We start from the raw sequence: 26,156 nt of genomic DNA, 5'->3' as shown, positions 1-26,156 counted from the left end.
TTCTCTTAATGTATTTTTTTCTTTCACCAAGGTACAAACTGTAGACATTTTATACAATTCTTTGGCAACTGATAAATTAAACCAAAAAAGGGAATATCTTTAAATACTAAGTTCCTCCATGTTGAGACCTTCTGGAAGTCACACTGCTGGCATGGGCAAGTCCCTGAACAGCTCATTGYTGTTTCAGTTCAGTGTCCCTCACCCAGCTGGTATCAGATGTCTAAAAAGATGGTCCAAGAGCTCACAGATAGGCAGATATGATACTCTTTAGTCCCCGAGAAGGTCTTTTCCTAAGCCCTAAAATTTTCATTTCGTTCTTAAGAATGGCGTATCTTACTCATTKCCAGAACTTCTGCTTCTCTCTCTCCTTGGGAAAAAAAAACCAAACAAACAAAAAAAACCAACAAAACAAACAAAACTACAAAAAAACAACCAAACAACAACAAATCCTAAACATTGTTTTTTCTTGTTAAACTCAGACAACCATTGTTGAGAGAGTCAAGTTCACACATAATAAGATAAATTTATCTGTGCATCTTCATGTCGACAAAGGCACAAACAGGCTGAAGTCTGAGATGCACAAACCCAGGCCTTTGTCAGGGCATCCATGAGGAAGATGCAGTCCTCCYGTGTGACCTTTAACAGGAATCTCAAATGGGATCCTTTCATACAAGTTGAGCTGCCTAAGCATCAGGATTAGGTTAAGTCAGACAGACGAGACTCTTCTGTAATCAGGAGAGAGAGAGAGACAGGAAACTCCTGAAAGTAATTCACATTGGTGTAAAACCAGGAGAGAACTGAGAGGAAAAGGGAGTGGAGGAGAGTAATGGAAGTTTTCTGAATAGGATTTAGGAAAAGAGCACATCTAATTTTCCYTGCAGCCTTCTAAGCTCTTTAAAAGCAACATGATTAAAAGACACATATATTGAAGGAACCCTGAGAACAAAGATACCACAGCCCTTGGGAAATGGTATGGCTAGAGCTCAAGAACTGTTCTTTCCGAAAAATTCCCTGTGCCAGATGAGAGATGTATATCTATTTTATCAGAAACAAACAAACAATCCTCACTGCGTGATTTAATATTCTGTACAGCTTAAGACTGTATTGCTAAATGCTTATTTCCAGTGTAATTAATTTTAGATACTGGAAGGAAAAAAAMCCACAGTCTTTGAACATGAATGGCAGCAGGGTGCAGTTACCACTATTTCTKCTTTTCAAACATATCTTTACACTTGACTTAAAAATGTAGAATGGGAGCATAATACCCCATTCATTGCTAACAGTGCTATGAATGGAAGGCTCTCAGAACATCTGTTCAGTGCTATTTAATGCATGGTCTAATAAGCACTGGCATTTCTCGCTTGCAGATTTGTAGGAATTACATATGGGCTACAATTCTGTTGACAGATCCTTGCTCTTCTGGAGAGGCTCTGCCCAGTCCTGGAGGCTTTGGTTTAATTCCTGACGGACATCACGGTGCGCTCGCAGCTCTGGTCTGACCACGGCATTGGATACACATTGTCTAAATACCACAGAACATCAAAAGCCACTTCCCAAATTAGCTGTTGCTAGGAGAGAAGGGAATGACAGAGAAACACAGGAAGCAGAAACRCTGGGCTTTTTCTCACAGAGCTGGCATTTATGAGGCATTATCATAAAGTTTAGATAGCCGTGTCCACAGTCTCTTTGCAGACCTTTAACTCATAGCAGAGTTAAAGCAGTATCACAGAAAACAGCAAGAACTACCYTCCTTATTAGACAAGAGAGCATAAAAACCAAACACCTTGATTTTTTCACAGTTCTGTACTTGGAAATGCAAAGCAYGGGAGTTAATTTTGATTTGCACATGAAAGCATACTCATTCCCCATTCAATCTTTTAAAATCCAATAGGGAAAGTTATTTTACTTCAGGGTAGTGGAAGGACAAGCAACAGAGAAAGCTTTTCAGGGTTTAGTCCTTGCACTTGAGTATTCATGGAGACGAAAAGATCTGAAATTTGTGCATTAGTCACACTGAAGAGGTCCAACATAATGACAATGCAAGAGCTAACATAACATCTGCGTGGAGAGAAACCTGACCCAGCATAAGTAATATCTTTCTTGGTTTGCAAAGCTCCCTGTGGACTTSATCCAACATACTTTGTGGATCTGCTCTCTCTCTATTCCCCCGCTGCAAACTCGCACTCATCTCAAGCTGGCTGCCTTCTCAGCTCTCTGCATAACCTCAGTGCTCCTGCTGCTGGAGCCAACTCCTCTGCAGCTCTTGCTGTCTGCAGTAATCTCCCTGGACATCTACACCTGCACGGCTTTTCTCCTCCCTCACCCTCCCCCTCTCCATGTCATGAATGGCATTACACAGCCTTGCAGTGCTGAAACGCAACACAAACCGAGAAAAAGAGAAAACTTTTGGTGAAAATGAAGCCACTGGAAACAATGCGGTATTATCCAGCACATCCAGCCACAYGTAGAAGTGATGGAACAGGAAAAACAGGAAAAAAAGCAAGGATGCATGCAGCTTTCAGGATGAGGAAAAGCTGAAAAAATCCTCAAAGGCCTTACCAGGCACAGAGACTGCTGAACTACTCTACGCTGCTCAGCGCTTGTTACCCTGCTTGGCCCTTTTCCAGAAAACAAACTAAGAAACTTTCACTGGATAAACACACCACTTAAATATCAGAAAACTCTTCTGTATGCTTAATACAAGTGATTTTTGGGTGGTGAGTGGCTGCTGTACAAAGCCATCCTGCTCCTGGCCCCGATTCCCAAATGATACGAGTGTCACCTGGCACCTCTGCCACCCATATTTGCTGCTCCCTGACCAAATGCAGATAAACTACTGAGGACCACAGGGGCAATGGTGAGGAGCCTGCCTTCCTAAGGGAGATAACAGCCCTGGAGAACATGAAATAATGCACCAAAATATGGTGATCTGACAGTGGGCTAGGACAAGCTGTAAAAGTGAGGGGCATACAGACAACTCAGCAAAGACTYGAGGAACCCAGCTGAGGTACCAGATCCTGTACATGCACTGATCTTGAAAAAAACAAATTAAAAAAGTAATAGAAAATGCTGATAAATGTCCCCCCACCTCTGGCTACTTGGAACAGATCTGTATTTGCCTGCTGTCAATATCCTTTTCATTAGACAGCAATACAGATTAATAAAAACGTACCTTCCAGAAAATGTGTAATTATGAAATAATTTAGACAGACAACCTTGGTAAGAACAGAGGATTTTTACAAATTAAGTTTGGATTCACAAAACTCACACCAATGAATTAAATTGTAGCCTTTGGTTTATTCCAAGCCACCAGGTATGGAAGGTATGGCAGAAACCTTAAATATTTGGTCCCTGGGCCCTGCACATTTTGTAAGCAACAGACATTTCCAGAAACCTGTTAACCTCTTGAGACAAAGGATCCCTTATGGCATGTAGGAAGCCTTTCCAATCCATATTTTTTCTTTCAAATTAAATTTAAAAAGAACTCACAAAATGAGAGAAAGTGATGCATTACACCCATTATACTTGGTGGTGATCAGGACATTTTAAACAATGTTATGCTTCACAGAGGTTAAGCAACTGGATGCCTTACAAGGACTGGGAAAATATCAAGTCATTCATATTTAAAGGCCAAAATAAATTCCACAGTTGCAACAGTAAAATCTGAGAAACTGAAAAATACAAACACTAGCTGAATATTTCAAACAAAGGAGATGGGGGAAAAAAATTAAAATATACTCTTGAAAGCAAATGGTAACAAAAACAATTCAAATACTTGATGGAACGTTTTAACATTAGTCAGCCTATTCCAGTTGCTACTACTGCATTTAAACATGTTTTTTAGACAATCTTCAACTTCACGTTGACTTTCCTCTACCAAAAAAAAATAGGCTTACTCATGTCAAGACCCTAAGTTTCAGACAAAAGAGGGAGAAGTGGGTTTTTTAGAAAAAAGAAACACAAAAAAACCACCCCCACCTTTAACACAAACAGCAAAGAGATTCAGCATTCATTTAAAGGCTTTATCTTCAACCATCTGTGACTTAACTGTTATTCTATAGTCATATATCACTTATTGCTACATGCTGTGAGGAGCAGGGGAGGAGGGCTGGGGGAAAGGCACTTAATGACAGTAAGCAGAATACTTACTAATTTAAATAACTCCCAGAAATKCTCTTATCTACTGAACAAACATTCCAGTGTTTTAATTAAGCCAAGCAGACAGAGATCTAATGACCATGTATATGGCAATTTATGAGTAACTCTCTGAAATGYAAGATGCACTTTTGTTCCTGAGGCCAAGCCAGCCTTTGAGTTGTTTTCCCCCCTTTAAGTGAGAATATATTGGGGAAAAAAATCTGGAAAGTAAGTTGCACGGATGGAGGTTCCTTAACCTACTTTGTTACATCCTCTAAAATTATTTTTTTAGCATTTAGCTGAGTAGATAAATYGCTAGTAACACTTATTTWWAAAAAAAAAAAAAAAAAAAMAAAACCCTGCTGCTAGGGAADTAGAGCATTCAGTAGTAGACATTTCAAAGATTTAGCCAGAATTACCACCAACTGCTCAAAAGAAAGGGTTAAGGGCACAGGAATCGATGTGCATGTGCATTGCTTTGGCAGGAAGCTGAGACCAGACAGAGCTGCAGGGGTGTCCCTGACACAGATCTGCACAACCACAGATTTCACAACGCCTTTGAACACACATCATCAGCTTTTGTAGGAAAAGGAGTCACACTGATTTGTTTGCTCAGCATCTGTCACTGTTCCTCATCCAGGGCTAGAATTACRTGTGAGTGCAAAATGCAAGGCTCAGATGGGCCATCAAAAAGATTTATTATAGCTGATAGTATTTCTATTGATTTAAGAGAAAGGTTTTACCTCCAGAAAGCACAAGAGGAATAACACATCTTTGGTYACAAACTCTCACAACACCTGGAGTCTCAAGTCAAACTGAGCCARCCAGCAATGCATTAGAGAAGATAAATATGGGTGAGTGCACCTTAAACCAAACATTTCTTCATGTTATGGAAAAACAAATTAACAGGCATTCTGAAACAAGAGCAGAGAGCTGAAGGTGCAAAGAGGTTGCAGCAARATCACAGTCATRCAAAARTGGAGCAATGCTTTTAAAGGACTGWATAAGGAAATGTCAGAGCAAGTCTAGGTATAGAAATACTTTTTTCACATAACTTTCCRAGTGATCTGTTCTTCATAATGTAGAGGAATGGAAGAATCTGAACATATTTCAGAAATTGACTTCAGCAAGAAACCAGGATAGGATAAACAGGTTTTTCCTTCCATTATTGGATAGCATAGTTATTTCCCCTTCAAAGCAGCAAACACAGCTTTTCAAAACTGCTCTGTTACATCACAGAACTCTTCTAGAATACTTCACTTCTTAGATATATGTCTGCTTTCCCACATCAGCATAATAATTTCAATTGAAAAGGTGCTGACGACCTTTAGCAAATTTATGCCTTCCAATTATCTTTACTTTATCACCAGTCATATAAATAACTGAGGCTTTTATTTCAAAACAGATTTTAAATGCATCAATGACTCAATCAAAAATGTATAGGAATATGTKCACTGTGTATAGACCAATTTAAAACCCACAGCTCTACACAAATTTCACTGTGAATACTTAAAAAACATCAAAATGCAGTGGAACCAGTTGTCTGTATACATCCAAAGAAGAGGCGAGCCCAACAAATTACAGAATTATCTGGATAAAGGAGACTGGTGATTCATGAACATAATTCATGCTTAGGRTTTAGATTTGGAAATCAAGAATTTKAAAATCTTAAACCCAACCCAAATTCTTTGCATTAAAGTCTAGGATTGCATAACATTTCAGGAGGGGGGACAGACCCCAGCCACAAACAAAACACACATGAATGCTGAACATTTTTTTCTGAGTCTGTAAACCGAGGTTAACATCCAAAAGAGCTGCTAAATATTCACTCCCTTTGGTGTTGACTCTCATTTTGTWCTGGCCCTGCATTTAAATTCATTTGTCCTTTTTTTAACCTCCTAGACTCATGTGTTTATATATTCCCCATTCTCAAGAAATCAAGAGAAAAATCAACCATCAATGTAATTTTGAAAATACCCCAGAGTTGCATATAAAAATTCTTCTCATGCAAGAGACACAAGTGATGATCTTTTAAAGTTTGAAACCAAAAATACTGTTTCACTCCCATTCCTCATAAGCATTTAGAAGTCTAAAGTTAGCATTATATTTAAAATAATGTTTTACTAAATGGATGTTAGGCAAATTAAAAGGAAGAAAATGAGCATTTTAAATCTTCTCATGCARAAACTTTACATACATCATTCCTACAATGGCTTTTGCCATTTGACTGAATAACTTGTCTTACTTCTCTACTGTTTTAACCCTTCATCTCTCACTCATCGTCATCATAAGAAAGGTTGCTATGGGGAAAAGAGGGTAATAAATTATATACCTTGATGGCACCCCTGAAAAGGACAAATCAGCAATCAGGTAAGATAAGCATGGAGCTAAACTTGGAGACAACTCTGGGCAGRAGAAATTTCAGATAGTCAGCAAGAGGCACTAGGAAAAGGGTGGAAACATGTGTTGGTGGAAAAAGAGAAATGAAGCAAAGTTTTTATTGGGTAAGAAAAAGACAAGGTAAGACAACTATAAATGGCCTTGAAAAGATCTGAAAATATAATATAATATCAGTAAGAACATTCTGGATCTCTATCTTAGCTATGGGCCTGACTTGRAACTTCTCCCTAAAGTTCCAATCAATTAAATTAATTCCTGATTGCTCTGGGGAGAACAGAAGTTTATTTGATCTTATGGAGTACGATTGCTTTTGTCTTTGTTTTTACCGAGCTAAATATGTACATMAGTGGCTTGTAACTGTGCATTCCAAATTTCATTCCTCTGTTAGGAGGTCTCATGATGTGGATGGATCACTTGGTGCACGCAGAGCTTCACTCTGATTAACAAATCAGTCAGCATCAGCCTGTTCAGCAAAGGCATCATCTTACCAAGACCAGCACATTACAACACCACTCCTCATGAAAACCTGAATCAAAAAATGAGAGCTGACTGGTTCTTATTGAGGGGAAGGAAAAACGAGAAAGAGAAAGGGAAGGCAGCAACAACAACTCATCCTGCACATCATTCCACCACAGAACAGGAAATCTTCAGAGTAATTTGTTTACAAATAGCTGCAAGGACAGGAAAACAAGCCCACCCTGGCCGTCTGACATCCAGGTTGGTGTCTGCTCAGAACAGAGTGCAGTTTTCAAGGGCTGCATTGTGTAACGGCACAATACCGGACAGAAGGGTGGGACTGGGAGCTCACAGGGAGTATTTGGACATAATTTGAGAAAACAAATTTTCAAACAGGCCTCCAAACTTTATCAGCCCCTGGAGCAGCCGTTGTTTTATCCAGCCTAAACCAGAACGACTTACTGATTGCATTWTTTTTTTTTTTTCCCTGGGAAGCRAGCGGATCAGTCTGGCACACTGATTCATGGTGTTACTACACTGGCTTTCCCCAGCTGGAACATTCCTTCTGCATCCCATGAAGGCCTATTAAAATAAGTAAATCACGAGAACCATCTGTGCTCTGCAGAGAGGGGGAATGGGGAACTGCAGTGGATTTCCTTCTTGCTGCACAGTGTTGGTCCTTCCTGCTTGTGGGAYGAGCCCCTGTTATGCTGAGAATTACATCAAATATACAATATTTTGTCTGTTTAGTTAAACTTTGAGTTGCACAGGAAGAAGGACTACACCTGGGGCCACATGGGACAAAAGACAGCATAAGTGTATAATGGGAAAAAAGAACATCACCTTTCTCTTCCCTTCCCAACAAAACCTTCATCAGTTGGGTTTTTTTACTTCATATTATCTTCCTCCACTTGACTTGGCATCCTTCCTTTAGGCTAAATGCTACTACATACTAATGAATATACATATACATTAAGAAAGAATTTGTCGCTAATCTTATAAGACAAAAGTTGCATTTTCCATGAAAATTCACTACTCACAAGAATGCCTGCTTTTCAGTTTTTTGTTAAATAACATTGTATTGAATTTTCACTCACACCAGCAGAATATTTGTCTGCCCTCTAAGCAAAGTGATTTACTCCTCCACTCGCATCAAAGCAGAGGAAGAGTAGGATGCAATTAAGCAATTAAAAACACAAAGAGGTGATGTGATATACACCCTTACATGAAATGAGTGAAAAGGGAAAAGAATAGACACTTAAGAAAGTATCTTTTAAGAGCAGAATGTTTTTGCTTTGAGATAGGCATCTAATCCTCTGTGCCTCATCAGGAGGAAACACTACTTGTCATCAAAGGAAGTTATTGTTTCCAGTTAATTAATGACTGTAAMATGCCTTGGGATCTTGGAATGTAACATATCATTGCTGTTACACAATGCTGAGGTCTTTTCAATCTGTTTAACATTTCTGTTAATGTGGATAACCCAAATGTGTTGTGATGTTTACTTTGAGAATATTCTTTCTAAGCAATTTCACAATCTTCCTCCAATCCTGCAAAATAGGGTTTGAAAAATCTGCAAAAACAGCTATAAAAATATCAACCCTTATAGACCCTCAAATAAAAGATCCACATTGTACAAATGTTTTTACAATGCCTCCTTACTGCAAACTGAGTTAATAGAGCAATGTGCTGCACATGAGTGTAAATAGTCTTTATAAATTTGGGATGTGAAGGGGTCCCAGCCATTAAGACAACAGGATTACTTCCTTTCTGTATTAAAAGACAGTAAAAATCCACACTTTTTATGTAAGATCAAACAGAAGATGCCATCTTTTCTGCTAGGAATGTGGACACCACAGGAGAAGAGTATGCATTGTATACTGTAATCATTTCCTAACAGACATACAGACCGTCTCATCAACCTCTAAAATTTCACATTTTCTTTGATAATCATCCCTCTCTACCTTAGGGTTTGTAAGTTGGTTTTATAACTTATCTTTTAAGAACAAAGGGAGCTTAAACCAAAATAAAACAATGCTTGTCATTGCTAAGTAGTGCAATACACACAGAAATATAATTTATGGCACCCAAAAGGATGAACTGAATCAACACATACACACAGAGTGTATATGGGGAAACACTCAAGTTYGGAGAAATGGAAAAAATCATGCCAAGGGTTTAAGAAATAAAGGAAAACAACATATTTTTGTTCACATCTATAGAAAATTTCTTTTGTGCCTTACACATTTGCCAACAGAACAAATTGAAATTTGATTGCTAGAMCCACACAGCAATAAAAAGCGCCCCAGTCAGTACCAGCATAAAACCACAAATAAAAACCAGTCGTTTGCCGAAGGCTGCCTGAAACCAGGAGGAGGCTAGACCTTKTTTTTTTAGAAAAGATGAAAAAGGAAAGGTTGTGATGTGGTTGTCAGAGTAGAGCACGTTTCAGGGCCAGGCACCGAGCTGCCCTCCCAGAGTTTCTCAGAGCTCCTCTCTGCAGCCCTGCACAGCCTCTGGCTCCAAGGGCAGAATGAAAATCCTGATGCCAAAGAAACAGCACAAGCAGAATCCTTGTCAGGAGGAACAGAAAGGAGCAGCACTGAGGAAAAGCTGCTCTCCCTTCTGCATGGCATGGTTGCAGAATACAAAATAGTTACCAAGATGGATGGCTACAAGTTTAGAAACTAATTTAACTCTTTGAAGTAACAAGATGATATATCAACCACGAATAACAAAAGCATATTTACACAATTTAATTAAAAAGTCGGTAACAGGGTAATGAGGATGTCAAAAGGCAATGTAAGAGCCATGGAACACGGTGCTGTTACCAAACCCTCACTGTCACTATACAAAAAAGCACATTTTAAACAGGCAACCTAAATGTTTCACCTGCTTTCAATTCAATGTTTAGCTCTGTCTCTATGTTTACCATTCAATTGCTTTTGTTTCTGAAGGACACTAGACATACAACATGGTGATAGTTACAGGTGCCTGCATTTCACAAATGTGGTGTCAATATTCTGGCTGTATTATAGTGTGTGTCCATATCAAGTACTGCAGAATCAGTACTGAGAGAACCATTCTGTTCACTTAAATGAAAAACACTGTGTTAAGCTTATTTAAACTAACTCATTTTCTGCTTACTGGCATGCAAATTGATTTCTTTTAAATATCTGCCCTCAGACAAAAATTACTGCCAAAATACAAGAAAGCAGAATAATTTTAAAATGTACTTCAAAAAATCTAGTTGAATTTACCTCTCCAAAGTACCTTCTGGCACTAAAATAGAAATTTGTTATGTACATTTCTTATCTCTTAGGTTTTCCCTGAGGTGAACAGTTACTCACAGGTTTGCTTAGTTATCAGCCATTGTTTATAGTAAAGGCATAAAATGAAGAACAGCACTTCTGAATGTTAGGATATTGTATTTTAAGCAGACGARTAAGTCAAAAGATAAAACGAGGTGTTGATGTCTACTTCCATAAAAAGAGCTTTTTCTGAACTTGTTTTAATACAGAATTGTTAAAAATATCCTCACATGCTCCAAAAAATGTAAGAGTGTTATGTGATGCTGTTTCCCTCATGTAACACTGGCTGTGACCTAATAACATGAACATGACACTTAATGGMTACAGATTTGGATCCTCACAAAACCCACACCCAGTCACTTATCCAAATTTTTTCCTGTTCTATTTCCACACATTAATGTTTAAAAGCATAAAATACTTTTTGATACAGTTTTTTAATGGATTGGGATTGTACCGCATTCCTCAGGACAGGAAAAAAAATAGAAAAAAACACAAAGAGGCATAAAATATTCAAATTCAGAAAAATAGAACAGCTTCCAGCAGAAGCCTGCATTTCTTGGCCTTTTTTTTTGTTATAACAATCAACAATATTCCAGTTGATTTAGGATACACAAAATAGCAGAATTTGGGGTATGTTTCTAAACTGTATCTCCCACACCAGAACAGAAAGTAATCTGCTCATTATTAAGAAAACTTAGTAATGGATCAGAATGTGTAAACCTTGTTTCAAAGAATTAAAATATTGAAATTAAGAATCAGGAAGTTCCTCTATATTTGGCCCTAGTTGCCAAAGGCAAGCTATCGAGCATCATTATTTTGAGCAAAATATTCAGTAATTCACATCAATTAAGTCCACAACTATCTTCAGATAGATTATCACTAGTTTTCCTTACTACTGTATTCCAAGATCAAATTTCTGTTATAAGAACAAAGATTATACATTTGAAACTAATGTCTTGAGAAGGCATGAAATAGCAAATGCTATGAACAGCTAATTAATGGAACTCTTCCCAACATAGCAGTAATTCATGTTATTCCTTGGAGCAAAGTATGGAAAAGAATCTGGGTGATAAGGATCAAAGTAAAAGRATGTCTTTTTCTTCCATCATCAACAAAAATATCTCTTGTTTCATTACCATTAATTTAGAGAAAGCAATGGGAGTCAAAAAGAGATGGCACGTGGCTGTTGAGGCTTTTTCTGAATGTAGAAAACAAAGTTGCTCTACTGAGGAGCTGGCAAAGGGAGACTAAATTCTATGTCTTGTTTTGTATCTGCCTTTTTCTTCAGGATTCAACCACAACTGGATAACATTTCAGTATTCCAGAGGCTGGGAAAATTTTAAAGTAAAGCTTGTGGGTCCTGCCTGGGATGGCAGGCAAAATTTTCTGCCCCAATGGAAAGGAAGAGCATGCAGCACAACCGGAGGGATAACCATTCCAGCCCCACCCCTCGTTAGTTAGGAAGCCCCCCTTTAAAAAAACTGTCACGGAGAAATAAAAATCACTTTCTTCCAGTCAGGCAGCTGGCCCAGCAGAGATGCCTGGACACACACAGGCACAATGAGTTTGTTTTCCTTGTTCCATTCTCTCTGCAGACGCTGTGCCAGCAGCCCCGTAAGAGCCGAGTGAGTGGCAGAAGTGGCTGACAGGACAGCGCTGTCACTTACAGCCTTGGCTTGGAAGAGGTGTCCCTCTCACCAGGCTGCTCCCTGCGAGTGCATGGCAMCCTGGCAAGGGTCACTGGCTGCAGCAGGAGCACGGCTCCCCCCATTTTGCACCCAATTATAAATACCCTGCACTCGGAGTGAGCTGGACCAACAAAAGCTCATCTTCCATTGGCCACACATTTCTAAACCCAGCAGTGACACTGAGACGATTCGCTGGGCCCTGCTAAAATAGAAACAAACACAAGAGTTTCTGGTGGCCACTGAGCCAAGTTCCAGGGCAGCAACTGAGTCATGACATGGCAAATTAGCCTTGAATTCTTCAGCACTTGAGGGCTCTATTTAGGACAGTCAACGGGGAGACAAAACCCCATCTCATCTYGTGTTGTTTAACTCACACTGTCTCATGCACTTGCTTAAGGTCTCTCTCGACTTTCCAGAATTCTTTGGAAGCCCGAGATCKAGTTTTTGTGAATGCCTATCAAATACCACTATTACAAGGGGTGTATGCAAGGGGCAAATGGGAAGAAGGAAACAATACCAAGGTCGATTCATCAACAAGTTAGACCAGTGACTCTAACCGTGCCTTTCCATGCTCTTCATGGTCCTGCTGTCATGCTGCTACTTTGATTTCAAACACTCCACAGAACAACATTTTTACCCTTAATAGCCTGAAATACCTAGTCAATGAAAAATTAAAAGAATCACTCCCATTATGATGGGGAAAAAGTCGTAGGCATGAAACTCTAAACTGGAGCCTTTATGTAATGCTGCTTCAACAGGAAAGCAGTACCTACAGGATACAGGATTTTACATTTGTTGATAAACAAGGGACTTAGACCAATGGAAGAAAAACTTAAAATAATGGAATGAAATAAAAATGGGACCCCTTGAAATCTAAGCATGAAATCTACAGGAACCTCCTATTTACAGAGATTTTCTGAATTCCCACAGTCTTGCTTAGAGAAACAGCATGCACCTCACAACACCCAAAGCTGGACCTGCAGGATATTAAATTTCAGTACCATTAGAGTGAAGCAAGCCAGTTGTCATGAATGCTGAGCACCCATAGTACCCATAAGCTTCTCTGTAAGCAGACTGGGGAGAGTGAAGAATAAAGATCAATACAGCCACTACTTCCTCCATAGCACCATGAAGTATATTTTCTACCACGGAAAAACCTCACTTGCTTAGGGAACTCTTAACCCTCAGATCAGCTCTTCTCACCACAGTCTGTCAGCTCTCCTTGCCCCCACCCCCTGCCAACATACAGCTCTTTGTAGAGCCAAAAAAACCAGAACTTTAAAGATTATCTCAATGAAAAACACCTCCCTGAAAGGATTTCAGGTTCATCTCAACTCCTAGGCATTACAAAGAAACCAAGGCAGGAGCAAGCCTTAAATATAAGGTCARTGGTCAGTCACTAAATGGTTTGATGCTGCCAGCAGAGCCTGCTGACATYCTGTAAGGATCAAATGGGCCCCAGTGAATACATTGGCCATTGTGTGAGTATCAATCCAATTCAATTTCAGACTTGAGACAAAGATTAAACCAATCAAGAAATAACAAATAACAAAAAACCCAAAAAACCAATTTGCAGCAGGGTCAGCTCCTGACAGCTTACTATGTAACTGATTTAATAGCAGTGCTGGTATGAAATGGACAAAAATGGTTAGAAAATACTGTAACTCCATCAACAGTTGAACTTTAGAAGATGAAGTAACTATGAAACCGCAGCCAGCTGAGCACCTTGAAAAGCATATTTTCAGTTTCTGTGTATTTTTTCAAACCACCACAAACAACTGTGGGAATAAGGTAGCAAGTTATCTTAATTCAGGAAGGAAATATACCCATCTCTATCTTGTTACAGAAAAAGCTTYATATTTCTATATAAATGCAGTATCAGCTTCCAAGTCAATTCCACTTCCCTTCACTGCAGCACTTTAATCCACGCAGCCTTCAAATTTATCTTCACCCTCCAAAATAAAGACAAGTCATGCAGCTTCTCCATTGGCTGGAAAAAGAATTTGAACTTGACTGAGTAATGAATAAATTCCTGTTTACAACAAAAACTGACTTGCTGGTATTACAAGGAGGTCACAATAATTTATAGATGAGTTAAGGTGAATCTCTGTTTAAGATCCTCTCCAAACTGCACTGCTTTTTTGTTAATGCAATCAAAGCATCAAGAAAGAGTATACTTGAACATCTGGAAAATAGATTCTGTGATTGTGAAATCCAGTTTGCAAGCAGAAAAAAACCCTCTTCTGAGAGAGAAAAGAAAATGGACRGCCAAAGCACTTCCAAAGGAGGGAGATGATGCCATTTTGCTTGCCTTCAAACTCAGCACAGGTGAATGAAAACAGTGACATAATCCAGGCTTCCACTGTATGTACCTGACATTAAAAACACTACCATTGAGTGAAGGCCAAGACACTTGAGCATTCCTGACAGTGAGAGTCTTTCTAGATAGAGAGAGRTACATGCAAAGTTTGGGAATTAAAATAAGTCCCCCATTTGAACATATTGTTGGTGCTGGCACTCAAGAGGAAAAAGAGAACATCAGCAATCATTTCTCCAAGACAGGAACTGCTTTTTATAGTTACACAGGAGTGGCTGAATCTCCCAGGTGTTCCAACTCCAGCTGGTACGCTGCAGCTCCATCAACAAAATGTATGGCTCATCTTTTACCACTGCTAGAATTGCCTGCACATGCAAACCCTCCAAAATGCATTCAAATCATCCCTTAATGTGAAAATTGCCCGGTCCTTCAAAGCCATCTGGAAAACATCTCATAGTGGGCAATAAGGTCCAGACATCTACTCTAGTCATGTATTTGGATGTCTGTATTAAACAAGGCACTATCACACCACTGTAATACAAAGCCTAAGAAGCTTGGTATTAAATGGCTTAAGTATTGCTGAAAGAACTAATATTAAAAACCACAAAGATAAGATTWAAAAAAAAAACAAAAACAAACCAATTCAAGCTGCAGCTTCAGAACCCTGGTAATGTCACCAGTCTTCAAGTCAAGGCAAGTACAGTAAAAAAGGGAACAAGTTTGACCTGTGTATTTAGCGAGGACGGTGGAAAGCCAAGGATCAGATAACTTTCCAACACACCAAAATGTATCTGCAGAAACTGGCTTCTCACGTAAGCCAACATGAATGCTTGGTTTGCAGGCACGAGGCTGTCCAAGTGAAGTAGCTGTAGCATCACAGGAAAAGGACAAAAAAAGGCATCAGCTGTTGGTATGAGAAAAATCACAGGAACTACCCAAGACAGGCTGACTTGTGGTTTCCTTTGGGTTAGCAGAAATCATAGGAGCACTCTGCTGATTGCCTTAGAGTAAGTATTTGCCAGCAAGTTACCACAATGGTTTCCTTTTAAGAGTAAACTGTGTGCTCAGATTAAGATCCTACATCACTGAAATGAGGAAGTTCTGTTATTGATTTTCATGGTTGTTAGAAAAAAAATACAAAYCAAATCCTCTGTAGCTGACCTCTTTTGAAGCAAAACCTTACCAGAAACTGAAATGCTTTGCAGCACCAAGCTGAAGGAAGCACAGTGTGGTAACTTTTGGCAAATGCTGTCATTATAAACAGTCACCATGGTAACGAACAAGACTTTTTTTTTTCCCCCTCTGGACCCTGGGGGGAAAAAAAAAGCATATGGAGATTTCTCCGTGTGTACATATATTAGTCTTTGTACGTCATTACAATGTTTGTGTGTCAGGACCTTGCTTTAGAACAGCTGCTGGCTTACTTAGGGTAATGTATATTCCCATTGATTTCCTGCTAAAAAAGGAAACAAGACACTCAACTTTTCTTTATTTTCTCTGCTTGTTGTCCAAAATCGCACACGTTTAAAAGGGGATCTGCAAAAGTTTTCAGCTGAGAAACAAGGGGCAAGAAAAGAAAGAGGATGCTACCTAATAAATATATAACAAAATGGTAACTATCTTTTGTTGTGTTATTTCTGGCCAGGATTTTTTTCCCAAGTACATCTGTTTAGAAACCACAATTAAATTAGTTTGCTCTGCAGCTAGCATGGGGGTGATGGTAAAAAACAATAATCAACTGCTTAAAATGCTGATAGCTAAATACAACTTCTTTGGGAAAGTGAGAGTCAACTTTTTAAACAAGATTACAAGGCTACAAGTACTTATCAGGTTATAAATCACTTTTCAAGTATACCGTGGCACAGGAAAATCTGTGATGAAAATAGTGTCCAGATCATGCACTGAAGTGGCACCACACTACTCAAAATAACACTCTCCATGAGAAACAGGCCTGTGAAATCTCAGCACCACTTCAATCTCCATTCAGCAGAACTTTCTAAACTAACACATTGGTTAAAAGCCTGTTTACCTTCCTTAAAGATGTGAAATTCCCACCTTTTAGTCTTGGATCATAGACTTTTGCATTTCTGTGCTTTATACATAAGGTTTAGGATACATATAATGCTCCCCTCCATCCATGCATCTCTAGTGTGCCTATACAAAAGCACCACAGAATAATTTTGATAGGCAGGGACCCCCAGAGGTCATCCAGTCCAACCCTCTGCTCTAAGAAGAATCAGATGGGAAATACAGGAAAAAAAGCATTCTTTCTGAAACAACTTCATTATGAAGTCCTCACAAAAAGAGGCCTGGGAGTGATTTAACAKCTCATTTGGAGAAATGCCAACAACCGATTAGAAACCTGACTATTTCTGCTGGACATGGTGSAGCCAATGCACAGGGAGGGCTGGAAATGCACAGTGGGGAGACCCACTAGGGTACAACTGGTAGATACCCACCAGCATCCCAGTTCTCAGCTACCAAAAAATCCCATCAACTACACTGGAGTCATATGAGCATATTTATGTTCTGAGTGTATAAAATAAATGCTAATATCATGATTTCCTCATGAAAATTCACTTTGAAGGCAACTCCACCATATACTCATTGGTGTTGTGTAATATCTACCACACCCTTCAATAAAACTTTCCAAGAACAACCACAGGATAAATAAAATTAAACAGCCCCTTCAAACTCACCATCGTCTATCTGTGAGTCACTTCTCAGAGTAAGCATATTTTTACTGAAATCAGGATATTTTACAATTCTGAATCAAAGATATATTTTCATTATTTTGTACCCTGCTGCCATTCTGCAGTGAGCCACTGCCTTTCAGATGAAAAAAAAAAAAAAAAATCCTGTGTTCTTGAGCATTGCCACAGTGTTTAATAAAAAAGTGTGTGTGGGAAAGCTTTGTGACCTAGAAAGGAGATGTACTGTATGAATGATGCACCAAGCCCAGAAAGTAAGATGTCATTATTCTATTTATATCCATAGGCAGAGGAAAAATGAATCCAGTAAAAAGATGAAATACTTCACGTACTGCAGGAATTGTTATTTACATTAACAGATTTTTAAAAAACCAAAAAGACAAAAAAAMCACCAAACCCAGTAACCAAACATGAAGACTAGCATCCTTGTGGTACAAAGAATAAATAACCAAATTTATGATGATCTAATCTCATAGTCTTGGCCAATTTGTTCTCTTGTGCATTTAGTTTGCCACATCTCCATTTGTCCGACACAAAGCAAAAATATTTCAAATCCCTGGTTTGCAAGTAGGCTATCAAACCCATTTAAAAATTGTGTTCAACTGTTTCTAGCAATTTCACCAGGTACTTCGAATTACAGTGGCTTTTTTTTTCAGCTTTTCCTCAACAGACACCTATTTTCTTTCCTCTCCTGTGGCTGCACACTGAGACAGAGTGAGAGGTGAGAGTGGGCCAGAGACAGAGGTGCCAGACCAAACCACCAACTGGGCAGTTCATGGAACAGCTCTCASAGTTTGCAAAATACAATGCAGATTTCACACCTGCAATTTTATTTCAATTCAGATTAGGTAAAGGGCAAGAAGGAAGAAATGGATAACCCATCATTCCCAGGAAATCACAGTGTGGGACAGTTTTAGTGTCCACGGATCCTGCTGTAATCTCTCGGGCTTTTCCTRTTATGTTCCACTTGTGTCGACTAATCCTCAAACAGCACCAGCCCTGAGCAGAAGAAAAGCTCCATGAATTTCTTACATGACATCACTGGAGTCCATTTGTAAGAAGTAACTGTCATCATAACAAATCTCTCTCTCTCTTATCCCAGCTCTTCATTTAAGCCTTAATTCACACATGTAAAAATCCTAATGAATCCTTTCCCATCTTCATAACATTCTGAAAAATCACTGGCAAGCACAGGAGAGCTCAGGGACCCTCTCAGACACRTTTAACCTACATACAAAGGGCTAGGGGAGCTGTTTCAGCCCTGCCTTCCAAAAGAAAGAAAAAGAAAAGGAAAAAAAAAAGAAAGAAAGAAAAAAAACCCCACATGCAAAATCAATTACCAGTTCTGCATTTTTGAGCCTCTGGATCTAACAGATGTGGCTCACAGACTCCCTCATATCACATGTTTATATGACAGCCCTTCTACGTATTTTGTCATGGAAAAAACAAAATCTTTGATGGCCATTTCAGTTGTCACCAAAACAATCAGAACCTTGTCTGCTTCCATTCTGCATTTCCTTCCTTGCACTCACCATGGACTCACAGCACGCTCTGGAAGATGCACCCTCTTCCAGAGGACTTTTGATTTGCAATAAAATGAGAAGCTGCAGTGGTTTTTAGAAGGGAGTTTTCTGACAGACACCTGCAACACATTCCCCCTGTATGACTCTTCTAAGCAAGAGAAGCATGTTCTCTTCGCAGGCTAAAGCTGASACAGGCAGTGAATAGGTTTAAGCTCTGGAAAAAAGGAATCCACCAGTATCCCACTAAAACAGAACTAACCAGTCACAAAGGATTAACATTCGCAGTGTAGAGGCAYTACCAGAGAAGGCAGCAACTTTCTAATGTTTCACTATAATGAAAAGGCCAGTAAAAAGCCCTATTCACACTTTTTAGCAACCATTAACACACCATCTTAATGCTTGCAAAGGTTCTGTAGCTTCAAATAAAAGCAGTTAATGGCTCATGGAATCACAGGATGGGAATCAGGAGGTCATTTTGTCCAACTTCCCAATATTTGGTTGTAATAAACACTGACTGATTTTACAGCAGCTGATTCTAATCCTAAATTCATTCATGCAACCAGCATCAACTCCCTAMAATCGAGTGAAGGAACACAAGCCTGACCAAAGGAGTTAAACACCCAACTTCATAAGCTTCCAACAGCAACAAAATCTGCTCTTCATTGATTTTTCTCACCTTTGAATTGCGTGCATTTTTGAATGGAAACTATTGCGTGCTTCGCGTGYCGGCAGAACCCCAGCTGGAGGCGGCCAGCTCTGCACCCAGCCATGTGTTGTGTTCGGCATGTTGGAAAATGTTTGGGACACTCAGACCTAAGAGAGCCAACTCATGGCTGTGGAAAAATACCTAATGGTTACTGAGGAAAACTTGGGATAAATTGCCAATTGTTCACTAAGTGTTTTAGCCTTGTCTCCCCTTGAATGTTTCRGTCTTCTCTTACAAAACTGCAGCCTTAGAGTTAGGACGCTTTTTACTTTCCCCCCATATTACTAATGACTGTCACCAAGCCCTGAAGACCTACCCCACACTAAGTAATTTTTCCTCCTTTTACATCCTTAAATTCCTTGATTGGCTAAAGTACTTCAATGAAAAAGAGGTTTAGTTATTTCTTATATCTGGTTTATATTCATACCAAACCAAACCAGACATCATGATGTTCATGACAGGTTTGCTTTACTCAAGCAATGAAATTAGCAAGTCCAACCTTTTTTTTTTTTTTTATTTTTTTTTTTTGTAATTCAGGTTTCAAAGCCAAAGAACTGCTTTTACTGAGAAACAGCTTAGGACTACACATAAACAGCAGYGTGAAAATAGGTCAGATTTTGACAAGTCTCTGAGCTACCTCACAGAAAGTCTGTGAGGAAATTGGAGATTTTCTGGGAAACTTACCCACATCATGTTTCCATTACTGAACAAATAATAAAATTATGAAAACAGGAAGGAGGTTTTTCACTGTAGCCTACTGTATTTGCTTCTTTGTCTCCCATTAAATTTGCAATGCTCTGGATAATTCTCACTCCAATTATTTCTAGAATAAGAAAYCCCATATTTGATTTTTCTCAGTTTATATGCATAGTGTCACAAATCCTATGCTATTATAAAAAACCAACAGACAAGTCACCATGAAAATCTAAGTTGTTTGGTTTGTGTTTTTTTCAAAAAGCTAACTAACACCCATTARGGCAAAATAATTTATTTTTCAAGGAAGCATAACTGGCGAAATCTAAATGTTCAACCTCTCATGTTTTTGAACTGAAAAAKMAAATATARGCAAAWAWGARRWCACAAAWWACAGGAATGCTTTTAAGAAAGCATCTGGGAATGAGTAATGTTGGTACAAATGGAGCACATGGGAAGATCCCCTGACCTACCAGAAGGCCATGTTAGAAAACATCTGGCTCAACTTCRCCCTTTGTGGAATTCCACAGGAGCACAACCAGAAATGAGTTCCCTGYCTGCAACGACCAAACTGTTTCACCATTTCCAGCACTCGTTTGTTCAAGTGAAAACATGAAAACAAAGCAAGAAACCCGTTTAGGATATGCAAAAAAGAGGGCAGGACAATGTCAGAAAGGTAAATAGAGCCAAGACCTGAGGTGGGGCTTGCAATTTCCTCTGCATGGGCTCTACCCGAGAAGGGCCACATTCCATACATCCAGGCAAACAGGTGCTCAAATGCCAGCAAGGAAACAAACCTCACTGAAAATCACTGCAGGCCTTCCTTTTTACTGCTGGGCTCAACACTTCAACACAGTTAAGAGCTCTTAAGAGCTCATCTGGTTTAAGGCCAAAGTATCCAATGTTTTACGCGATCAGTCCATAAAAAGGATTATCAAGCACCTACTTAAAACACTCTTACAGCGTTTCCATGCCTCTGACTGCTCACCTATTTGTGTCGAAGATAACCTGTTTTACAATATACACAAGTTAATGATTCCCACTGGTGTACAAGGTGTACACCACGTGCTTGGCACAGAGAAAGCCCTGGTGTGCCTCATAAAGTTTGCCATCAAAGCAGTCAAATTAAGGGGAAAAAAAAGGAAATAAGGGAAATATGCAAAGTGAAATTAGAATTTTTTTTTTTAATTCCTCCTTAACACAAAACTTAAATACCTCAGCAGAAMTATAAGGAGAACCTATTACAATTTTTTTTGCACTGGCAATATTAACAAAATCCAGAATAAAAGCAAGCAAAGCCCGAACCCTGGTATTCCAAGCAAACCTCATTAGGAGAGATTAGGRATGGAATTCTGCCAGCTGAACACTCTGTGATCTGCAGAAGCACAGCATACATGCACTTTGTATGACCTTCACAGAGACTGCCATAGGCTCCACACCTTCAAAAGTTCAAACAGTGCCTAAAGACAGAAATGTCAGTGTTCACACTTCTTTTGTGGTGGTTTTGCAATGGGAGACCTTTAATTTTACTTCAGCCTAAAAAATYGTTTCCCTCACATTTAAGAACCTTGCAGCTTGAATGAAGCAGGATGGAATTTGATTTAAAACCCTCGAATTCTTGATCTGCTGCCATTTGAAATGAAGCATCTTCCATTTTGTCTGGAATGAACACAAATCAGTCTCTCGAAGACCTGCTCCACTCTTTGAATGACCACCAGYGAAAGTCAGGTCTGCATTTTCTTGGTCCTGAAATGCAGCCTGAGATCAAGCTGAATATTTTTTATTTCGTTCAACTGTCAGTGTTTGCAAGTCTATAACAAGTTTTACAATAGATGAGGTTCTCTCTTGAAAATACCCATCAGCGTCCATCTCAGAACTACATTAAGATCTTCCCTTACACTTGGAGGAGGAAATAAAGCAAATCAAACCAAATCCACTAGTTAGCCCTGTGAGTGACATGTGGGAAGASAGCTTGAAACTCACAAACCCTGAAGAATTTTTTTTTTTTAACAGGTGCATTTATTTATATCAAATCACAGAATCAAAGAATATTATAWGATGGAAGGGACCAAAAAGGATCACTGAAGTCCAGCTCCTGGCCCTGCACAGGACACCCTAAGAACCCCACCATGTGCCTGAGAGAGTTGTCCAAATGCTTCTTGAACTCTGTCAGGCTTAGGGCTGTGACCACTGTCTGGGGAGCCTGTTCAGTGCTCGACAACCCTCTGGGTGAAAAACATTTCCCTAACAACTTCAGAGCATTTATTACCATGATTTTCAAATTCCTCTCTTAGCTCTAAGATGTGTCAGTGGCCTAGAGTTCCATGGCTTTTATCACTGTAGTTCTGTAGATTTGAGTTGTGATACGTGAAGGTTGTATATGATTACTCATGCATAAAAGGGAAATTAATCCAAGCTGCTCCAATTAGAAGCCGTAATTCCAGTAGAGGGAGAAGTCATTAAGTCCCAGATTCAAGGGCATCCCTTTGAGGAACTTCCATARACTTTAACTACAGGGGCAATAAACACAGAGTGACAGCTCACAATAACTGCAATAATAAAACAGTGAGGTCATTTCTCTAAAATACTTATCAAAATTTTATCTCAAGTAAATGATTTATAGTACCAGATAGTACCCATCAGGACTACTCCTCTTTCTGCCTCACAGCCAGACATTCTCTTAAGGGGAGATACCTTCCAAAGAGAGGAAGAGACACTCTTCCCTCAATTTGTCAGCTGGGAGACAAATTGACTGCAAGAGACACTGACTGTTTATTTCCACTGTCAGGGAATCAATCCACATGAGTGTCTACATGCAAAGAACATTCTTTTTTCACCTTCTCCACTGGTCTGGCCATACAGAGATCAGAGGACACAACCTGCTCTCCTGTCCTGCACTCTTCCCGCACTAGCACAGGCTCTTCAAGAATTGTTTCGTTCAACCCTGAGATGGTGTCTTTCCAGGCAGTGAAGGGAAATCAAGCACAAACAGAGCCTGTAAAATACTTCACAAAATGAATCCTAGATTTGGAAAAGCCCTAAGGTACTTGTCTTGACATTGAAATGAGCTGGGCCACTGACTTCAACCATGACATGGAACTGCATTTCCTCAATTTGTGCAACGCTCCAAACTCCAAATTATTTTGACAGGAATGCTGGGTGACCCAGGAATGCTCATCCTCAATAGTAGTTATCTAAATTTACCAGGCATTAATCTTACTTTGTCTAGGATGAAGCCTGTCATATGATACTGCCACCAAAGCTACTTCTCCGAAGTAAACTCTGTAACCTGCACAAGCTAACAGTTTAGCCTGTTTAGCCTGTTTATTTTTCTTAATGACTGCAGCATCTAAAATTCTATATGCAAAGAAATTAAAAACCCGAAACAAAACCCCAAACTCTGCATTGAACTTCCTTATCTTCTTCCCTTCTGCCCACTGCACTTTACCATGAGGAAAAGGAGGGCTCTATTTCAAATCAGGGGAGACAGGCACAGAGAGGTTAGGAGATACACCCACATCCTGTAGATATTCATTGCAGAAACAGTGTGAGAACCTGGATGTGAATATTAAAACATTCACTAATTAAAACATTCAAATGCCCACGCCTCTTTTTCCTTCTGATGTTCTTCATTATTGACACTATATGTGAAGCTGCATTTAGCAGCCCTTGTGGGTGGGCATAGGTCATTCTCTGCTTCTGTATATTCTATTTTCCCCAGGAGAGGCTTATGTAATATCCTGATGTTCAAACAATAATGGAGTCATGGAAAAATCTGATCTCACATGAAAACTTAACGAGGGGGATGGGAGGAGATGGAGAGCTGTCCCATTATCCTCAAAAGAATCAATTTAAACCAGCTGTACAATAAATAACTTTCTGCACTTTGCCACAAAGACACAGCAAGGATACTCTCTGAAAACAAATATTTTTGGATCAAGTGTGTAAATCCACTATAATGATAACACTGTAAATACTTCCTGCAAGCTCAGCAGCAGCCACATGGGATTCTGCACAACTTCACCATTTTCCAATGTTGTTCTACATCAGAAGCAGGACCTGGCTTTCTGTCTCTCACCACAACATTTCAGCCTGCACAAGCAGCTCCCTTYGAACCTGAGAGGGCTTCCCTAGGGAAATCTGTCTGCTGCCCCTTGTCCTGTGCCAGCAGGAAGCCCAAGCCTGACTCCATCCACGGCCACGGTTCACGTGCATCCCCAGCCCACACGGATGTTCCCAYGTGAAATTCAGGATGAGGTCATCTCAGGCTGTTCCCTTCAGCTGTGAAATGGAGGCAAAGTCAACTGAGTCCCATTCTCTTTCCTTCACACATCCATCTTTTTGCACTGTTTGTAGGGAATAAGCTCCTTTCACCTTTCTATATCCTGYGAGAAATTTGTCTCTAGCGGGCTCAAAGTCTTAGAGGACATGGCAAAATACATATTTATCATACAAGGAACAAAAAAAGGTAACCTATGTGACTGGAAGAAACTCAGCTAAAAACAAATACTTCATGATCCTTCACCATAAATTGAATGTTTTGTGCCATATAATGATGCCCATGACCACAACTCACAAGCAAGACATCATGATGCATCCAAATTATGCAGAATTTGTATCTATTTTCAGATAATTTAAATAGCTAAAGATAACASTACACATTTCTATTTTACTAGATAATGCAAAGCATAGTTTGAATTCCTTATTTCTGCATGAAACCACTTAAAGTATGATGAGCTGTCACAGACTTTACCCAAATCTTTTGATATTTCATATTTTCCCCCAGGAGTTTTGATGCTTACTGAAAGGTAACAATGGAGAAACACCTGTTTTCATGTTAAAGTTTCCAGTGACAATAGCTTAGGAAAATCTTGAGAAATGTACCAGGAAAAAACCAAAACAAAAAAAACCCAACCCCACAACAAAACAAACTACAAAAAAACCAAAACTCACTCACAAGATAAGTAAAAACAATATATACACACAGTTTGAAATTAACAGGTATAWACACTCTAACACAAAGGTTTTTTTCTCTCTTTTAATAGCTTGGAGATGACATGGCTCATTCAGGCAGGTATCACAAAAATAGATAACATATTTGGCTGAAAGACTGGAGCTATAGTATTTCTTTGCTACAAAACTTCTTGTGTTTGTGTTAAAATTTGTTGTCCAATTTTTTCCAGCTAAGGCAGTTGGCAGACACACCTGATCGAAGAGCCACACAAAATGTCCATTGTATTTCTAACCTGAATTTATCTGCCAAGCCTTTGGGGTTTCAACAGCTTTACCTATGACAAACTCACTTATTCTCCTCAAAATCCTTTGTTTACCATCAAAGGGTTTTATTAGGCACTCACATAGAGCATCAACGCCAAAAGCGAGTCATGCTGGCACAGATTGAACATTTTCTAGCTCCTGAGGTGGCAGGATGATGCTCTGCTAGAGGATATCAGGCATGTATGAGCTCTAATGACCCACAATAGCTGTGCAAACCCTGCACCTCAGAGGCCACGYTCCCTCTGGACTTCTTACCTTGATCCATAAAAGCATGGCAAGTTGTTGCTGATCCAGGCAGCTCAGCTGTTCAAGACATCACAGTGAAGAAATGTACCATTAAATTACTTTTCCATGCACAGTTTATAGGYGCTGGTAGTCCATGCTGGGCTGGAAAAAAATGGGGGGATTGTTCCTTATGAGCTTGGTACAGACAGCTTGTGTGAGTGTTAGACAAACACCATACAACAGCAAGGGAGAGAGAGAGAGAAGGAGGTTGAAATTAAAGCATCACTTCTTACCTGCTGTCTCGTGCTCTGGGGCCAGAGAATTCATCATAGAGCCACTCTCTATCTAAAGTGAGGGGGGTTTAAACCCATTGCTTGCTATTTTTATCTTACAAAATATATTACAGAGGGAAAAAATAAGATTCTCTTCCCCTTCAGACTAAATGTCTGTGCTGATTATCACCTTACCTTCCTCTGAAATCCAGCATTCAGATTATTTTCTTAAAGGAGTAGGTCACTAGACACCCTTCAATGATGCTGCTACACAAGTCAGATGCCTTTTTATGTTTTTTTTTAAAGAGCCTCCATAAGTAGAAAGCTACAAAACCTGTCAGCACAAAGATTAAAATGGTCTCCACAGTGCAGGGCTTTCAGTAACCTCACAAATTTTTAGTAACCTCACAAAGAGCCTCTGCCCTCTTGCTCAGCTTCTA

The 26,156-nt window shown here is 39.4% G+C and overlaps 1 protein-coding gene across 2 annotated transcripts in view; it reads right to left on the bottom strand.

Annotated features, from left to right (window-relative positions):
* PDE3A (phosphodiesterase 3A) overlaps nucleotides 1-26,156 on the bottom strand; it is a 209,819-nt gene that overhangs the window by 122,007 nt on the left and 61,656 nt on the right. The window contains exon 1 of one of the 2 annotated variants that reach the window (XM_057369500.1): nucleotides 25,475-25,585. The exons of the other annotated variant lie outside the window; for it this stretch is intronic. Coding sequence (XP_057225483.1) covers nucleotides 25,475-25,492 — 18 coding nt within the window. The 5' untranslated portion in view covers nucleotides 25,493-25,585. Of the gene's footprint in view, nucleotides 1-25,474; nucleotides 25,586-26,156 lie in introns of those variants that run through there. 2 annotated transcript variants of the gene reach the window in all.

Source organism: Malurus melanocephalus, unplaced genomic scaffold (genome assembly GCF_030028575.1).
Source record: "Malurus melanocephalus ecotype Western Australia unplaced genomic scaffold, MMel_1.1 scaffold_112, whole genome shotgun sequence".
NCBI lineage: Eukaryota > Metazoa > Chordata > Aves > Passeriformes > Maluridae > Malurus > Malurus melanocephalus.
The sequence above is the reverse complement of the archived record's forward strand: the minus strand, read 5'-3'. Positions and strand labels throughout refer to the sequence as shown.